The sequence below is a fragment of the Balaenoptera borealis genome (genome assembly GCF_965194805.1).
Source record: "Balaenoptera borealis genome assembly, chromosome: 11".
NCBI classification, from domain to species: domain Eukaryota; kingdom Metazoa; phylum Chordata; class Mammalia; order Artiodactyla; family Balaenopteridae; genus Balaenoptera; species Balaenoptera borealis.
The window spans coordinates 47,967,943-47,986,438 of NC_138868.1; the positions used below are offsets into that span (position 1 = coordinate 47,967,943).

Below are 18,496 nucleotides of genomic sequence, written 5' to 3' on the forward strand. Positions count from 1 at the left end.
CCACACCCAGGGAGAGCTGCATTCTGCAGGACTTTGCATAATAAAAATAAGTTCTAAATGCTCTAACAGGTCATTGTCAGGAACAGTCTTTAGAAGCCTTTGAATATGTTTTTGACAGAAGAAAGAAAAGGGGCTCCTTTGCCTCCTCAGGAATTCACGCAAGCCGCCCTGTCTGTGCAAACATGACAGATTGATGCTTACCAGGAGCCAAGTGCTGTAATTCCCATCGCAGGGCAGTGGGGGTTAAGAATCACTATAAATGTTTTGATTTCCCATATTTCTTCATCAGGTAGTGTGTGTAGCTATGCAGCTGAAAATATGGAGTTCAGAAGTCAGCTGCTGGACCATTTCTCCACCTCGCCCTTCTCCAGTATCTCTAGCATTTGCCATCACTTACCACTTTAAGATAATGCGAGGTGGAGTGATGATTTTCCTCGTCATACGGACAGCTCCCTGCTTCAGGGAGCACAGACTGTTTCTGAAGGCTCGGACCCCTTCTGGGGTACAGGATGAGGCAAACATCTGCTCTGGAATGAAGCCCCGCAGCTAAGGGTGGTGCCACCGGCCAGCCGCCGCCCATCTCTGAGTCTGCTGCCTGCGGCCGGTCCCCGGAGGAGAGAGGGAGTTCTTACACAGGATCCTCATTGCTGTTTTGGAACTTTGATAGAAAGGGCTGCTAATGGAAAAGATCCCAAAGCCCATTGAAATGGGTAATTTTTTACAAGAGTTGTTTTCCCTCCAGAAGCAGTTACCTGGTTGTAGCTTGACATCTTTCCTCCCATCAGTAGAGAACTTAGTCGTTCAGCCCCTTGAATTTTATAGCAACTTTCAGCTGACTGTTTTTTTAATACAGTCCCTGACCATGAACCATTGTTGGGTCCCCCACCCCCGTATTCAATCTTGGCAGGGATGTCTTGCCCTCAGTACACTCTGCTTGCCTGGAGGGGAAGAGCAGTCTGACCACTGCCCACGTCTCCTTTATCCTCCAGGGTGACCAGCACCACACTCTGCAGCACCAGCACGAAGGACCAGGAGTTGCACAAAGAACTCAGTAGAATTGGATTGAGAGACTCAGTCCTTCATCCAAGAAGTATTTATTGACCATCTACTATGGGCCGGGCACTGTGACAGGCACTGGACAGAAAATGATGTAAAAGACTGTCAAGGTCATTGCCCTTAAGGAGCTTGCAGTCTTGGAGGAGGGAGGGAAAGATGACTGAGACCTATACAAATAGTAGAATAGTTATGTATTGTGATTAGAGCAATAAAGGAAAGAGTAATGTAATAGAGAATAACAGAATAGAAACCTTATCTGAGAGCAATTCTGAGGATGCTGGAAGGCTAAAGGGAAGAATGCTTTAGGCAGAAGGAAAGGGGAAAGAGCCTGTTGGGTTCTAGGACTTGGTCCAAAGGCCAGAACAACAGGGGTGAGGGAGAGGCAGGGGCCAGGTGCTGCAGGACTTCAGGGGCCACGGGAAGGAACCTGTTTATTCTCAACACAGCAGAAAACCATCAACAAGTTTTCAGCTGGGGAATGGCATCTGATTAAAGGATCTCTGTGCCTTCTCTGTAACAAAAGACTCAAGTGGAGCAAGAGGTGGGAGATTGGTTAGAGGACGTTGAGTAAGATGGTGGCAGAGAGATGGAGAGAAGTAGGTGGATATGAAATCTGTTTTGGAGATAGAATTGATGGGATCAAATGATGAGTAGATGTGAAGTGTGAAGAAAAGGGGACAGGGGGTCAAGAATGACTTCTGGCTTCAGTAACCAGACTGATGGTGGTTTCACTCACTGAGGAAGACCAAGTCGGGTGGCAGTGGACCGAAGAGGGCTAAGTTGAGATGCCATCAGACCTTGAAGTGAAGATGGCTGCTTGAGATGGACTTAAAGTCTGGAGTGGATCAAGGTGGATGGAGAGAGAGGAAAGTGGCCTAGAGGAGAGAAAGCATGTGAAGAGAGACCCAGAGTTAATCGTGAGTTTTGCACAAGGGCTTCTGGACACTGGGCAGGGGTCAAAGAACCCAGGGCCCAAGGGAAACCCAGGCATCAAGGCACCATCTTGGTTACATAGCAGCCTGTGTCCCTCACTCAAGAACTGGGCAGTGACTGTGCCTTGGCAAGAACAAGGATGAGAATGGAGTGGGATGACATGAATGCCATTTGGAGAAGTATCCCTAGGAGATGTGGCCAAACCTCCTTATAGCTTTTGATTAAGCGAATCTGGACAGTGATAGGTAACACCCTCAATAGCTAAATCGTCATTCGATAGCCTCCCATCAGCAGTAAATGGGAAAATGATGGACCAGATACTTTCCTGAAGCCCAAATTTGCAGAATCATGGACTATCTGCACTATTTCTTCTGCCCAACTCTCCCCCAGGGGAGGGATCCCCACCTGCAGCCTCAGAGGACACGCTCCCTGGGACGGACGGGAGCCTGCCCTGTCTCAAGGCAGATGAATTCCACCGTGGAAACACACAAGTGCTAGAAGAGTCTTCGTATTAACTGACACCTGCTCCTTAGTTGCCCCCTGGGAACTATTTAAAGTCTGCTCCTTCTGCCACGTAACGGCCCCTTAGGAACTGAAGGTATCCCCACAGCCCTGTGAGCCTTCTCTAGTCTAAATGTCTCCACTTCTCTTGGACTCCTCCTCAGATGACATGTGTCTTGGCCCTTCATTCTAGCTCATCCAAAATGAACCCAGGCCTCCAAGTGTGGCTGCCACCCCCAGTCCTCTGGGCACGGGGCCCCCATCCCTGGGGCCCGTCATGTTCCTATTAGCAAGGATTTGTGGGCAGTCTGGTTTGAGTTTACTAGGACAGGCTTTAATGACGATGTGTCCCTGAAGCATTTTATTTTCCTATCGATGTCCTTGTGGCAGACTCTCGGTGACCACGAAAGAGCCCCTTCCCAGCGGGCTGCCAGCAGGGAGCGACAGAGAGTGCGCCTGGGTTGAGTCCACGGCTCCGAGCCCTGAGATTAGCCGGGAAGACAGACTGATTTTCCTCAAGTGTCTATTTACCCACTGAGTTACACGGAGAGGGGAGAAGGTGCAAACTGAATCATAAGGCTGCTTGCCCGAGGATGCATTAGTGCCTTCCTACTACTGGGTGGCACTGAGGGGCAGGAGAGGCTTGCAGCCTCGGACGGGACCTGTCCCGGGCCCTCTCGACAGGACGAGCACAAGGCGTCCTCTGGGTCTGCATAACCGAATGTCCCCAACCCTCCCTGGCCACAGGGACACAGGAACATCTGCGCCTAAATTAAATGGCTCTGAGCCGTCCCCCCATGGTACCAGCAGGAATCTGAGTCTTTGTCCGAGGATTGCCTCCCCAGACCTCCGTGAAAATTCCTGGGACTGCTCACGTGTGTTTTTGTTCACGTGCTGCTCTGTGCCTGAAGCAGAGGCTCAGACGTGACCCTCGAAACCAGGGCATAACTTCCTAGGCCCTTGCCCCTCACTTGTATCTCCAGGGCTTCCGCTTCCCCAGCTTCTGTGCAGCTCCTGGGGAGCCAGGGGCTGTGGCAGCAGCTGCCCAGCAAGATGCTATGTGTCCGAAGTGATGAGAGCCAGGCCCAAATCGCAGGTGTCCCACCGAGACATGGTGGGACCGAGCAGCCCGGGCACCTCCTCATGTAGCCCCTGCTGCGGACTCAGCCTTGTGTGGTGGGTGGATGTGGGTGGTGATGAGTGCTGAGGTGCCTGGGATGTGGGATGTGAGCTGCTGGGTGGGGAGGGGGCGGAGTTTGTGGGAGGAGGGTCACGTGCACAGAGGGACGCGGTGGGAGGGCTCTCGGAGACCTCCCAGGCCTTCCCCGGCCCCGCTCCCAGGCCTCGGGGCGCCCCAGGTAATCCTGACACACAACAGCTCCGCTTCCTATCTGGGCCCCAAAGCAGGTAATGGGATTTGCAGGCTATTTTCAAATGTCAAGGAACGTCATGGAGAGAGCATCTCTGTCTGTGATGAACGGCTCTGGCCACACTCATACCTGAAGTTTTTGGGTGACAAAATCTTTCAAAACACAGAGTCCATAGAAGAAATAATAAAAGGCATCTTTGGGGTGAAAAGGGTAGGATGTGGTCCAACCCCTCTCTGTACAGCAAGGCTCAGTGAAAGGGCTGCTCACGCTGCTCCGTGGCCACTGGATTAGAAGCCAGGCAGGTGTCCCAGTTGGAAGTGGGAGCTGGGAGCCGGGTGGTCTCTCAGGACTCTATATTCAGGATGTCTCCCATGAGACAAACCTTCCAGATCCAGGGCGGGCAGAGCAGGCAGAGGCTCCAGCATCTCCTCAGCCAGCAGCTTCCCTCCTCCTTCCCTATGAGGCTGCAGCAGGAACCTAACCCTCAGGGGGCGGGGCCAGCAGGAGACTCTCAGCTGACCTGGGTTTCTTGGAATACCCTTTATCAGTCATGCACGGGCCCCATCACTGCCTTTGGGGGTTAAGAGATTTAAAATGAGATTGAATGTTTTTTAGAGAGGATTTGTGAAGATTGAGGGGTCTGCAGTACTCCCACCTTGGCAACAGGACAACTGCATCAATCCAGAGCTGTGGGGTGTTTACTGGTCATTCTAGGTTAACGAGGACACCATTTCTAGCTTCCAGGTTTTGCTTTGGCTTTGACATGTTTAAAGGAAAATGGAAGATTTTACAGGGTGCGAAAGAGCACAGTCAGGTCACTGATTTTGATGAATGGACCACTTTCCGAGGGATATGGGACACCAAGGAGGAGAGAACAGACGCTAGGAGAACAGCTTCAGATTCTGCCACGGAGGGGCCTTTCCTACCCGGGCAGGGTGTTGGGAACTTCAAGGACTGTAGGAGCCAGTGTGTGGCAGCCAGAAGACGTGATGTGGCTTATTTAAAAGAGATGAAAAGCAAAGGCTGCCAGACAAGGCGTTAGGGCAGACCTCGTCCACTTGCAGAGATCCCAGCTGATGACGTAAGCACCCAGGTGGGAGAAAGGCGCACCCAACTGTGCCTCAACTTCCTGCCTTCTCCTGGCTCGGGCTAAGGGTTTTACATAACACCCCACAAACACACACACTCGTGTGTGATCTCTGACCCTCACTGCCTCGGGGAACGGGTTTGAGCTGCTCACATGACAGGCTTAGACACAGGTGACTCACATTCACTGTCTGCCCCTCCTGCCCAGGACCCAGGTGCCCAAGACTCAGCTGAGACTCCCGCTCCCAAGAGCCCTGCCCCAGCTGGGTATCACTCAGTGATGCCTGGGTTGGAACCACAGCACTGACCCTGCTCATTCCCCTGGGGCCTCTCTGGACACTTTTATGGGTGGCTGGCTCAGGAAGGAAGCAAGGGGGTGCACGTGTCCTGATGGAAGTCTGGAAATCTCAGTGGCCCGAGTGCCCAGGCAGTGGACTGTGTTCTCCAAGCTGAATTTCCCCGCAAGACTCACCCACCTGCTTCCATTTTCTAGGCAAAGAGAATTCTCAAGTAAGTAAGTGGCAGACAGCTGGCTGCTGGCAGCATGTATGAACTGCATATTTACTATTAATGAATATAAGCTTAAACAGATTATAAAACAATTCTCTGTGAACTTGAAAATCATGCAGTAGTTCTATTATTCTTACCTTGATGGTGCACTGCTAGTTATTCAACTAATACAGATTCTAGGGGTTCATTACCAGTAATGAGTTTCTTTCTGTACAGCAATGTGGGGAGGGGTGGTGAGTAACATGTACCTCCAAGGTAGGAACAGGACAGAAATGTTCCATGTTTGCACCAACGTGAATGCCCACCTCCAGCCCTAGGCAGTGGGAAGTTTTATGCCGGAAACCCTGTTGTTGCAACTATGTATCCCTACACATTGTAGGGTTAACCAACAAGCAACTGAATGGATAATGATGAAGCTAAAGTAATAGTAGCCTGTAGCTAATTAAAACCACAACCACTCAGGAAAGCTCGGACCCTGCAAGTGCATTCAGGTGCAGCGGACTCTCAGGGGGGCTGGGCATCAGGATCTTCCAAAGACTCTGGAAACACACTAAGAAATTTCATTTAGGCTACCTGATGGGGAAGATGTTATTCACTGGAAGTCCTCCACTTGTTTGCAAAACACTGCTTGGTGGCTCCTTGACTAGAAGATGAGAGACCGACAGGCCTGAATCAGGGGGAAGTGTTGAGGTAGATATGGGGTCAGGGAGGCGCGCCCATCGCTCTGGGAGAGGAAGTGAGAGGAGCACGAGATGGTCAAAACCCTCCATTTGTAACGTGACCTCTCTGCGTCAACATCCCTGTTATGGACTGAATTGTATCCCCCCTCCCAATTCATATATTGAAGCCCCAATCCCTAATGCGAATGTATTTGGAGGTGGGGTCTGGAGGGAGGTAATTAGGTTAAATGAGGTCATATGGGTGGGGCCCTGATCCAATGGGATGAAGGTCCTTATAAGAGGAGACATAGGAGAAATCCCTCTCTCTCCCTGCTGTATGAGGCCACAGTGAGAAGGCACAGTCTGCAAGCCAGGAAGAGGGCCCTCACTGGAAACCAACCCTGCTGGGCCTTGATCTTGGACTTCCCAGCCTCCAGAACTGCGAGAAAATAGATTTCTGTTGTTTGGGTTACATGGTCTGTGTTGCTTCATTATGGGAGCCCAAGCAGACGAATTCAATCCCCTGCCTCTATTGATCTCCCCCTCCTCCCAACTTGCAAAGTGCCTGAGTGCAAGGGGTGGGGATGGAGCCAGACGGGCTGGGCTCTGTGCTCTGAGTGCCCCTGAGGTGGGCTCAGGTAGATCCAAGAGCAGAGTGAGAGATGGTGGGAGCCCAGAGGCAGAGAGAGGCACGGGAACTTGGAGAGGGCTCTGGAATCCCTCCCACAGGCCATGTAACTGAAATGTGAGGCAGCTGGGAGCTCAGGTGAGAGCCAGGAGGCACACATAAGTATTAGCATTAGCAACCTCGAAGACTTACATCGCTTTGCATTGGTAAAGAAGCCCAGGATGAAGGAAGACAGGGAGGACGGAAATGCGTGTGATTCATGGCTAAGAGCCAGGAAAGGGTCTGCACGCTTGGACTGGTGGCAAGACTCCCGAGGCTGCAGTCACAGCCCCTCTTGACAACCACTGCTGGAAGGTAGGAGTCCCAGGATGTACCTAGGAGGGAAGCAGCTTGAGCTCTTTCAGCTCAGGACAGTTGTGCTTTTCCAGGAGCTCCAGGCCCCACTTCCTGCTGCCTGGGCCTCTGCCCCTGGGATGAGCCACCTGCGAAGAGGGTCTGTCCCAGTGGCAGTGGAGCCAGTGTGACCTGGTGATGCTTTGAGCCATCGTACCTGAGACCATTCTAGGCTCCCTGTGGCAAGCCCGCCCCCTGCCCGTTCCCTACCTTTCTTGCCTCATATTCTTCCCAACCATGCCTGGCCTCAGCCCGGCCCTCACACTGTCACTGCCATCCTCTGCCAGGCACTGCCCCCCCTCCATCCCTGTGCCTTTATCCCCGGGGTTCCCAGTAGGGTAGCAGTAGGGATGTCTTAACCAACATCACCTGGGAAGCTTTCTCAGCATCCATGTGTGGCTGGGCTCTCCATGAGTAGCCGCACCCTCGCAGCGTGGCTTTACCGTCTATCTCCCCGCCCCTGAGCCCGGGCTGGCCTGTGACGTGCTTCAGCCAGTCGCATGTGGCTGGAAGTGACTCATGTCATTTCTGAGCTGAAGCTTCCTGAGGCCTCATGTGCTTCCATTCACACTCTTGCTCCCCTGCCTTCCCATCAGAACGAGCCCAGATCAGCCTCCTGGAGGATGAGAGACCACGCGGCATGGAACCCAGTCATCTAAGCCGAGGGCCCAGTCAAGGTCAGTGGAGGCCCTCAGACTTGGGGCTGCCTACGGGGCTCTTGGCGGGGGGGTGGCACACGGACTCTGCCACTGTCAGAAGCACTTGTTGTGCAAACCCCCTGCTCTGGGGCCATCTTTCCCGCTGACCTTCAGGCTCCTGATGAGCCCTCCTGGCTGCCTCCATGCCGGCCCTCATCTTCCCGAGGGCCGCGCAGGGCTTCCCAGAGTGACTGGCCAGTGAGAGGGTCCCAGAGCGCGTGGCGGGGCCGGCACCCAGGCTGGGCCAGCACGGTCTCCGCCTCGCTGGCCGCTTGGGCTGCACGCTCTCTGCAGTTACCAGAGCAAGCTCAGTTAGATGTGATCTTGGTGCGCCTTTTCCAGAGGAAGGTTTTAAAAGTGAAGATGCGCTCTTGGCTGTGAGAGGCCATCGTAAGAGGCTGCAGTGGGTGACCCTGAGCGCAGCTTGGGGCAGTGGGGGAGATGGTGCCTGTCTGAGTCGTGCAGACCGTGGGCGCAAGGCCAGCTGACCTTCGCCCAGGCCTGTGGGGCTGCCAGCGACCAGGCTGCGTGAGGTGCAGGCCTCAAACCCCAATGCCCGGCACCAAAGGCACACTGTCTCCAGACCCCTCTTCCAATTGCCTGCATTTCTACTAGTTTCTAACTGGGAGGCAAGGTGGCAAGGGTCTTCCTGACAGACTGTGGTGTCTGCTGCTCGTGTTGGAGCCCAGGCGTGGTGAGAATGCAAAGTATGGGGCAAGCTTCCCCCGCCCAGCTCCCACCCACTTCTTCTCAGGCCAGGCATCAGCCCAGGTCAGAAATACCGGATCTTGATCTAAATAACCTATGTGGGTCACCAGAAGCCCTCCCCTTTCCAGAGTGGGCTCCTCCACCCCTACAATGGCCTGAGCCCTTACGGCAACAGGGAGCTCATTACCTTACAGGACAATCTGCTCTGATGTGTGATTCCAGCTGTTAGAAAAGACTTTTTTTTTAAATTTAATTTAATTTATTTTTTTTATACGGCAGGTTCTTATTAGTTATCTATTTTATACATATTGGTGTATACATGTCAATCCCAATCTCCCAATTCATCCCACCTCCCCTGCCACTTTCCCACCCCTGGTGTCCGTACATTTGTTCTCTACATCTGTGTCTCTATTTCTAGAGACTGTCATACAGAGTGAAGTAAGTCAGAAAGAGAAAAACAAATATCGTATATTAACACATATATGTGGAACCTAGAAAAATGGTACAGATGAACCTGTTTGCAGGGCAGAAAAGCCTTCTTATTACGCTAAAATCTTCCTCCCATCCTTTCTCCCTGTATCAGTTTCCTAGGGCGGCCGAAGCAAATGACCACAAAGTCGGTAGCTTAAAATGACAGAATTCTCACAGTTCAGGAGGCCAGGAGTCCAAATCAAGGTGTTGGTAGGGCCACGCTGCCTCTAGAGGAGGATGCTTCCTTGCTCCCTCCAGCTTTTGGTGGCTCCTGGTGCTCCTTGGCTTGTGACAGCATCACTCCCATCTCTGCCTCCCTCTTCACTTGGCCTCCTCCCTGAGGCTCTGTGTGTCCTCTCCTCTTCTTATAGGATTTAGGGCTATGGTTTAATCTAGAGAGCCTTCACTAATTACATCGCAAAGACCTCCCTATTTCCAAATGTGGTCACATTCTGAGGTTCCAGGTGGACATGAATTTCAGGGGTGCAGGGGACACAGTTCAACCCACTACACTCCCCCGTGGTCCATCCTCTGCCCCTGTCAGCCCAAAAGAGATCTGACAGCATCAGCCATGCCCCTGGCTTTGTTTCACAACAAGCTGCCCCACTGCTTCTCTCACTGTCTCCTCTCCTCATCCCAGTTCATGGTCTCCAGACCCATCACTCTCCTGTTCATCCCACTCTGGACCACCCAGGGTGTCAAAGCCTCTGAAAATATGGTCCTTGAAACTGAGCCCATCATTGAAGCCATGGCTGAACAGTGGGACCGAAGCAAACCTCCCGGCCACTCGTGGCTGGGCGCACTCTGGCACTGGATGCCTGTGGTCACGGCACACTTGCCCGGGGCTTCTAGGGTCTTTCTCCAGCCCTGTTTTTCACGTGGGCTGCCTGGTCTCCTCCGTCTTCAACTCCAGCAGTTCATTTTTTTTATTGAAGTATAGTTGCTCCACAGTATTATGAGTTACAGGTATACAATATAGTGATTCACAATTTTTAAAGGTTATACTTCATTTATAGTTATTATAAAATATCAGCTACATTCCCCATGTTGTGCAATATATCCTTGTAGCTTATTTTATACCTAATAGTTTGTACCTCTTAATCCCCTTCCCCTATTTTATCCCTCCCTCCTTCCCTCTCCCCACTGGTAACCACTAGTTTGTCCTCTATATCTGTGAGTCTGCTTCCTTTTTGTTATTCATTAGTTTGTTGTATATTTTAGATTCCACATATGTGATATCATACAGTATTTGTCTTTCTCTGTCTGACTTATTTCACTTAGCATAATGCCCTCCAAGTCCATCCATGTTGCTGCAAATGGCAAAATGTCATTCTTTTTTGTGGCTGAGGAGTATTCCATTGTGTGTGTATATATATCTTCTTTATTCATTCATCTGTTCATGGATGCTTAGGTTTCTTCTATATCTTGGGAATTATAAATAATGCTGCTATGAACATTGGGGTGCACGTATCTTTTGGAATTAGTGTTTAGTTTGTTTTTTTTTTTTAATACCCAGGAGTGGAATTGCTGGGTCATATGCTAGTTCTATTTTTAGTTTTTTGAGGAACTTCCATACTGTTTTCCACAGTGGCTGCACCAGTTTACATGTCTACCAACAGTGTACTGGGTTTCCCTTTTCTCCACATCCTCGCCAACATTTTTTATTTGTGTTCTTTTTGATGATAGCCATTCTGACCGGTGTGAGGTGATATATCTCATTGTGGCTTTGATTTGCATTTCCCTGATGATTAGCGATGTTGAGCATCTTTTCATGTGCCTCCAGCAGTTAATTTTTTGACCAGAAATTCAGGATGTTGCATTTGCCCCTGTGAGGTCCCATCTTGAAGGTCTGGATGTGGTACTTCGGCCTCAAGAATGGAGAATTTTGGCCTGGTGTTGCCCTGTGCTTCTCCCTTAAGGCCTCGCTTGGGGAAAGCACTGAGGAGAGTTGTCTAAATGCTCAGCTTTTCATGCCTTGGGCCTGAATAGGCTGTTTTTTCTCCCCTCCCAACCCTTAACTCTGCTCCAGGCATCCCCAAGCCAGCTCCAAACTCAGACCTGGCCTGTGGGAGGGGCAGGTGGCCTGGGCTGGCCTCCTCCTGCCTTCACTGGCCACAGCTGCAGCTGGAGCCCGTGGGCTATTCTGTTCCTAAAGCTGAAGGGCCCTGAGTCAGAAATTCAGAGATAACAGACACCTGCCTCTGCTTGGGGTCCCCCACCCAGGGCTCTGAGTCCTCATTGAAGAAAACAGACACACAGGATTGAGTGCTTGGTCTGCAAGTCTGCCCATGGCATTCCTTGGGCTTGGCCCTGGGGTTAAAGCTCCAGCCTCTCAGGCCTAAATGATCCTTGAGGCCTCCAGAGCAAGGCGGACCAGGCTTGACCCGAACCCTCAGCTGTCCAGGGGGCCATCTGCTTCTCCCCAAGTCCTGGGGCCTTGTTAGGCCAGCCTCTAAGGAGTCTCCATGCTTTGAGAGTCCAGAATTTTCCAATTAAGAAACTGAGGTCAACAGAATGGGAACCAAGGCCTGCGAGCTCCAGCCCCGGGGCTTTCCCTCCCCACACAAGCCAGCAGTACTCTCTCCCCTGCTGGAGGGGCGGGAGAGGAGGGACAGGAAAAGAGAGGCTGGGCCTGTTTGCCAGCTCCAGACCTCTCCTCCAGGCCCCTCCCATCCCCCACCCCACCCTCTGTCCCAAATAGTCTTGCTTTCCACGCAAATGAAGAAGTTTCTTCTGGCAGGACTTGCTCAGCTCCCCTGCCCTCTGGAGGCTCCTCCCAGGCCCTCTTCAGTTAGAAGATCCCACCAGCCGCCCCTGGGGCACCGAGTGCCCGCCTGTCTGCAGCCTTTCAGTCAGCGCCCTACATCAAATCAGTGCACCTCTGCGGGACTTTATGATTTGAATATATATACAGAAATAGACATATTCAAATATATATTTCAGCACAAAGAAATGGAAAAAAAGGAAATTAAAAAAAAAAACACCTGATTTCACCACTGAGAGATAATATCTGTTAACATTTTGGGAACTTCAAAACATCCGTCTCTTGAGCCTTCTTCCTTTCTCTCACTCTCTCTCAAAGAATAAGATTTTATGTAAATGTCATATTATAAACGCACTTTAGTAACCTACAGCTTTGCCAAAACAGTGTATAAAGGACAGTTTCCATGGCAGTAACTACAGATTTATGTCACTGTTATTGTGTCGCTGTCCACTAGGACTGTTTGCCCCATAAGAAGCCATCCCATACCCATGGACGCAGTTGTGACTTTTGGTTGTGACAATCAGCTCTGTGATGGAGCTCCTTCTACATGTTGCTCATTTGTGTGATCAGCTCCTTTCTATAAATTCCCGGATGTGGAGTGGAAGGTGAAAGGTCACATATATTTCATGTCTTGATCTGACTGCCCGACATCTGGGGGTGGCTCAGGCCCCCCCCCTGGGGGCCTGAGATGAATGGGAAGCTGCTGTTAAACAGGGAGTCAAGACCAGCTAGCCTGGGGTCCTTGAGGGCAGGGGCCAGGCTCCCACCCAAGGGGAGGCAGGGCTTTGGAACTGGAGGGGTTAATTAAAGAGGGCTTGAGAAATCTAAAAAACACCCAGAAATGAGTGACAGGTGCTAATTTCTTCTTTAGTATTCACAATGGCTTCCTGTTAATTAAGAAGAGAGAGAACCCAGGGGAGGGATGGCAAGCTGGCTTTCTGGCACAGGCAGGCAGGGCAAGCTGTCCGGGGCCTTCTGGGTGTGAGGGTGCGGCCGGGGCACTGCTTGACCTTGAGGGCACAGGCTAGGGACAGCCTGGCCCTCAGGGAGCCTCCTTGGGCCAGAGAAAGCATCGTGCACGAGGCAGGCAGCAGCTTTCGTTTTTATCTTTTTGAACCTAGGTGACTGCTGGCCCTTGAGGGGACTGGGGACATGTGAGGCTTGGGTGGGGGGATGCGGGTTCCCATTTCCCAGGGAGTCCTTTCCACAGGCTTGGGCAGGGACAGGGTGGGCAGTGTTCTTCCCCCGTGGCTGCTGGAGAAAGTGAGGCCGTGCTGAGATCTGCAAAGCAGGCATGTTTGTTCGGGTGTGCTACGTGGGGAGGACCCTGCCCTCCATTCCTGGGCTGCAGGGGTAGGGTTACAAGGCAGAGAAAACCCCCAGGTGCCCCCCTCTGGTCCTCCTTCATCTCATGCTCGCCGCCTTCCTCCCCCCAGATGCCCACCCCAGCAAAGCCAGGGCGGAGCTAGAGCTCTGGTCTGGGTCACTCTGGACAACTGGGGGCACTGGACACAGCCTGGGTGTGGGCGTGTGCAACGTGTGTAGGTGCATAAGTGTGTGCCCAGCATGTGTGTGTGATCATGAGTGTGTGTCCATTGTCTTGTCTACATGTGCATTGTGTATATGTGCCAATGTGGGTGTGAGTGTGTGTCTGTGCGAATCCTGATTGTCCCACTTTTAAGCTATGTGTCTTGGGGCAAGCTACTAAACATCTCTTTGCCTCATTTTCCACATCTGTAAAATGGAAATAATGATAGTGCTCACTCCATAGGGGTGCTGTGACGATTATATGAATGTGTGTATAACACACTTAGAACATTTAGCCTGGAACCCCCTTCCCTCCTCTACTACTCCATTTGCTTGGTGAACTCCTATTCATCCTTCAAAACACAGACGAAGCTCAGGCAGCATCAGGTCCATGTCAGAGTGCAAGAAGATCTACCCTTGAGAACCCTGGGCTCAAGGGCAGAACCCCAGTCCCCAAAGAAGCAGAGAGGAGCCTCTGCCCCCTACCCCACGCCCATGCAGCAGAGGGGGGATCTGCTGGCCAGGGCTCCTCACAGTCAGCACACGGATGTACAAGCACACATTCACAGGCACGTGTACAGTGATGCAGGCAGACACAGAATGTACCCTTACACACAATCCGAGTGGATACAGAGGTGCAAATCCTTTGTGTTCTTGGTGTTCACCAACATAGGACTCACACACAGGAACTTCACACACACACAATGCACACAGATAAACCTTACATTATGTACAAACATAATATAGAGGCATAATTTATATGCACATACTTTGTACACATAACAACATAAAGTACTTTGACATATATAAAGATTTACACTTTGTACACATAAACATTTTGTATACATACAATGCACACATACAGAGTGCACACGTGTACACATGTAAACCAGTAAAGGATGAACATTGCCTTTATACACAGGCAATGCAAAGATAATGAACACACATGCTTCTACACACATGCCACACAGACCAGCCTGTAACTGTCATCCTGGGGAAGAGCCACCCTGAGCCAGTGCCCCTCCCTTTAACCTTCAGCACTGAAGGCTGCAGGGGACCCACAGATGGGGAATTAATTGGTGTCATTAAAATGTGGCGATGATAATGGCTTCCCATTGATCCCAGTGGCAGACGTATGGCCACCCCGAGGTGGAGTTGGGGACTCAGGACTAGGAGCCAGGCCGGCCGTGCAGAGCCCTGACCTTTGGTGGCCACACCAGGCAGCCCTGCTCCTCACCCAGGCCATGGTGAGGCCCTACCTTGCAAGGTTGCCTTGGAGTGCAGTGGGGAGACAGAACTGAAATCCAGGGGAGAGAAGCGACTTGCCCAAGGTCACAGGGCTGTAGGAGCCTGGGACCGCCTGGGCCCTTCCCCTCTGACTTTCCTCCCCCATCCCGTCCCCTCCCACCCCCTCCCGCCCCGTTTCCTCTTCTCTCTTTCTCCCATGCCCTCCGTAGGAAAAGTCACTCTGTCTCCCCTTGCCCCCTCCAGGCTCTAGCTGTCTCCCATGGGGCTGGCTCCATCCCCAGTCTCTGGCCTCTGCCCCTGGAGCCTTCAGTGGGTCCGAGACCCTGCGGTGGAGGGGCTCAGCTGTAAGGAGGGGAGGCCTGGGCTGCAGCGAGAAGGATGAAGGCACAGAGGCGGTGGTCTGAAGAACAAGCAGCAAACTCCTGCTCCTCCTTCAGATGCTGCCTCCTCCAGGAAGCCTCCCCTGACAGGTCCAACCCCTGGGGTCCTGGAGTCCCCTCTTCTGATGCGTCTGCAGTTTTCACTCCAGCCTTTATCCAGCCTTTACCTCGCAGGATTGTAATGTCTGTTTACTCTTCTCCTTCCCGCGGTGTCATGAGTCCTTTACTTAGGGACTTGACGTAACCTAGCTTTGTAGCTACTTCAGACTTAGCCCAGAACAGGCAAATCATAGGTGCCTAGTGAATGTTGAATGAATGGAGATAGACTGAGACAGACAGACAGACAGAGCTGCTACCGGAGCTGGAGGGACGAGTGGAGAAGGGTTTAGAGAGCATGCGCCTCAGGACTCAGTGAGTGGACGGGGGGCACTCAGGACTCCCAGGCTTGGCCTGGTGCCCAGTGTTGGGCAGAGAGTCTGGGCTCTCTGGGGCCCCTCGAGGCTTTGGGGTCTCCCTTCCTATCTTGGAGCCAGACTGCCTTCTCCTATGTGGTCCTCCCAGGAGAGGAGCACAGGGGAGGGTAGCTACGGGTCCTGAAGCTGGGGGCAGGGCTGGAAAGTGTCAGTGGGCAGGTGGTTGGGGGAGGGGACACTTTAATGGTATCCAAGGACGAGGATTCAGACTCTGAGGATTCAGACGTGGGCACAGAAGCTGAGCTCATTCCCAGTAGCCCCCCACTCTGAAGCCCAGCCTGGGTCACTCCCCTGGGGACACCCCCAGACTGCTTGGTCGCACCGAATTTGTTACTGTCACTGCATTCAGGGCTTCTAATGAGCTGCTAATGAGCTGTCAGCTAATTATGAAAATTAAATGGGGCAGCCAGGCCGGCTGAGCTTTTACTGAGAGCTTCTGGGGTATCAGGAGAAGGGAAGGTTCCCGTTTTGGGCCTCCCGGCCCCATACACCTGGTTTGACCTCAGCCCCATGCGAATGGGGTGAAGGTATTTTCCCATTGAGAGAGAGAGAGTCCCACTAGCCCTAGAATAAGGCAAACTCTAGCTCCACAGCTGGGAGGGCTGACCTCAAGGGCAGCCCTCGGCAGGGCAGGCAGGCCTCCTGGAGGGCAGGTTGAAAGGGGCCCCAGAGATCTGACTCTGTGTGACCTCAAGCAAGTCCCTCTGGATCTAGAGTCTATCTTCCTATCTGTAAAATGGGTCTGGAAGAGGGAAAGGACCTTCCATTTCAGTGCAGTTATGACCCTGTGATTCCTCTTTCTTTACAGACGTTGCTCAGATGCCCCAGCTCTGTGGGGATGGGGACTTGCCTGGGAACACATGTAATAATTGGGTAGAAAAATCTTTAACCAACCAAAATGAGTTCATATGTTGACAGAGACAGGTGCAAGGATATTCATAGCAGCTTTATTCATAATAGAGGCAAACTGGAAACAACCCAAGTGTCCATCAACAGAGAGAGGAACAAATAAATTGGGACATAGTCATACAATGGAGTAGTACACGGCAGTGAAAAAGAACCAACTATTTATACAAGCAGGCTTCATTTTATACGGTTCCAATATGCACAAATTTCAGTTACCACAGTTTAGTTAGATAATACCAGTTTCCCAATAACACAGTTCAAATTTTAGTTACCATGGTATATTAACTGTATCTGCATAGAATACAAACTTCCCTACCTGGTCTTCAGTCTGCAAATCACTACGTAAATAGCAGATGCACATCACGATCTGTGACCAACCATGTCACTTCTTTGGGAGTCTGTGGGTGACTAGCCACTGGGCATCTGCTGTTTATTTCACGAACAGACAGCAAAGTGTGCCATTGTGTTGCCTCCTCGTCTCCAAGTTATAAATACACGCAACACTTTACAAAACTCGTTAAGTGAAAGAAGGAATTAGTCACAAAGATGAAAGTGCAACAAAGAAATGAAAATCGATAATGATGGAATTGAAATTTGAATCAGATGTTAAGTGGAGCTACAGAAGAAATAGCTGATCATGAGAATGCTGACATAGCCACTGTTTGAACCTGATGGTGACTGAAAGGATGAAGACGGCCCAGAGAAAGTGAAGCTCACACAAAACTTCGAATTAAAGGAACTTTCAGAGATATTTCACCACACTGAAAGCACAAAGGCACAACGTCGGAAGCTGATCCAGACTTAGAAAACAGCAGGACAGTCTGCCAAGGCACAGAAAAGACACTCGCTCTGTATTGTAAGTTACATAACATGAGCAGGAGGCAAGGACTGTTCAAACGGCTCTTGATAAGTTTTTTTACAAAGAAATACAACACTTTAATTTTTAATGCTTTAAACGACAGGGTACTAAATATTAGTGTTCCTATTTTTTCATTTCCCTATACATTTATAACCAACAGGAAGAGAGTTTTTAATGTTTTGATTAAAAATTTTAAAAGTCACAGAACAATCATAATATTCCCCATTGATTATCAAGATTGCTTTGCATGGTTTCAGCCTGCATATTCATTTCACAGTCCTGCTGTGCAAAGCAAGGACTGCTGGTACATACAGCATGGATGAATCTCACAGATACAATGTTGAAGGAAAGAAGCCAGTTGCAGAAAAGTACATACTTTATGATTCCATTTATAAGAAGTGCAAAGGCAGGCAAAACTAACGTATGGGGATAGAAGCCAGAATAGTGTTTACCTAGGGGGATGCCGGGTTATTAATTTTGAGGAATCATGAGGAAGGCCACTGGGGTGCTAGAAATACGGTCGTCCTTTGGTATCCGTGGGGGATTTGTTCCAGGCCCCTCCCTTGGATACCAAAATCCAAGGGTGCTCAAGTCCCTTATATAAAATGGTGCAGTATTTGTATAAAACCTATGTACATTCTCCCGTATACTTTAAATTGTCTCTACATTACTTATAATACCTAATACAATGTAAATGCTATGTAAGTAGTTGCAAATACAATGTAAATGCTATATAAATAGTTGTCAGCATGTGGCAAATTCAAATTTTGCTCTTTGAAACTTTCTGGAATTATTTTTTCCAAATATTGTCAATGCACAAATATCCTGAATCTGCGGATGCAGAAGCCATGGATACGGAGGGCCAACTGTATTCCATATGTCCATCTGGGTGGTGGTTACAGGCATATATAAATTTCTAAAACTCTCATCGAGCTGCACACTTCATATTTATGTACTTTGCTGTAAGACAGTCGTAATTTAAAATTTTTTTGATTGGAGAAATTCTGTGAATGCCTTGGAGTTTTATGTGTCTCCATCTTCTAGAATTTGACAGTATTTGACATGACTGGTCTTTTTCTCCTCCTTCAAACTCTTCCCTTGCTTGACTCGTGTGATCCAGCTCTCCTGGTGTTCCTCCTTCCTCTGGGCACTCCTTGTCCGCCACTACCTGGCTGTGGGTGTTGTTCTTCGTCTGCTGTGCTGCCCAGCTGGGGGGCACCACCCTCCACCTTGGAGCCCAAGCACACCCAGAACCCTCCCTGCCCTCACTCTGTCCAGATGGCCAGTGGTTTGACCCTGCCACCCTTCCTCCTCACCCTCTCCCCA

General features: G+C 50.7%; 1 protein-coding gene across 1 annotated transcript in view; it reads left to right on the forward strand.

The window, feature by feature from the left end:
• Positions 1-8,940, forward strand: part of STK33 (serine/threonine kinase 33) — a 205,349-nt gene extending 196,409 nt beyond the window's left edge. Inside the window, exon 18 of the mRNA XM_082341580.1 lies at positions 290-8,940. Coding sequence (XP_082197706.1) covers positions 290-405 — 116 coding nt within the window. The 3' untranslated portion in view covers positions 406-8,940. The remainder of the gene's footprint in view (positions 1-289) is intronic.
• Positions 8,941-18,496: the final 9,556 nt, after the last annotated feature.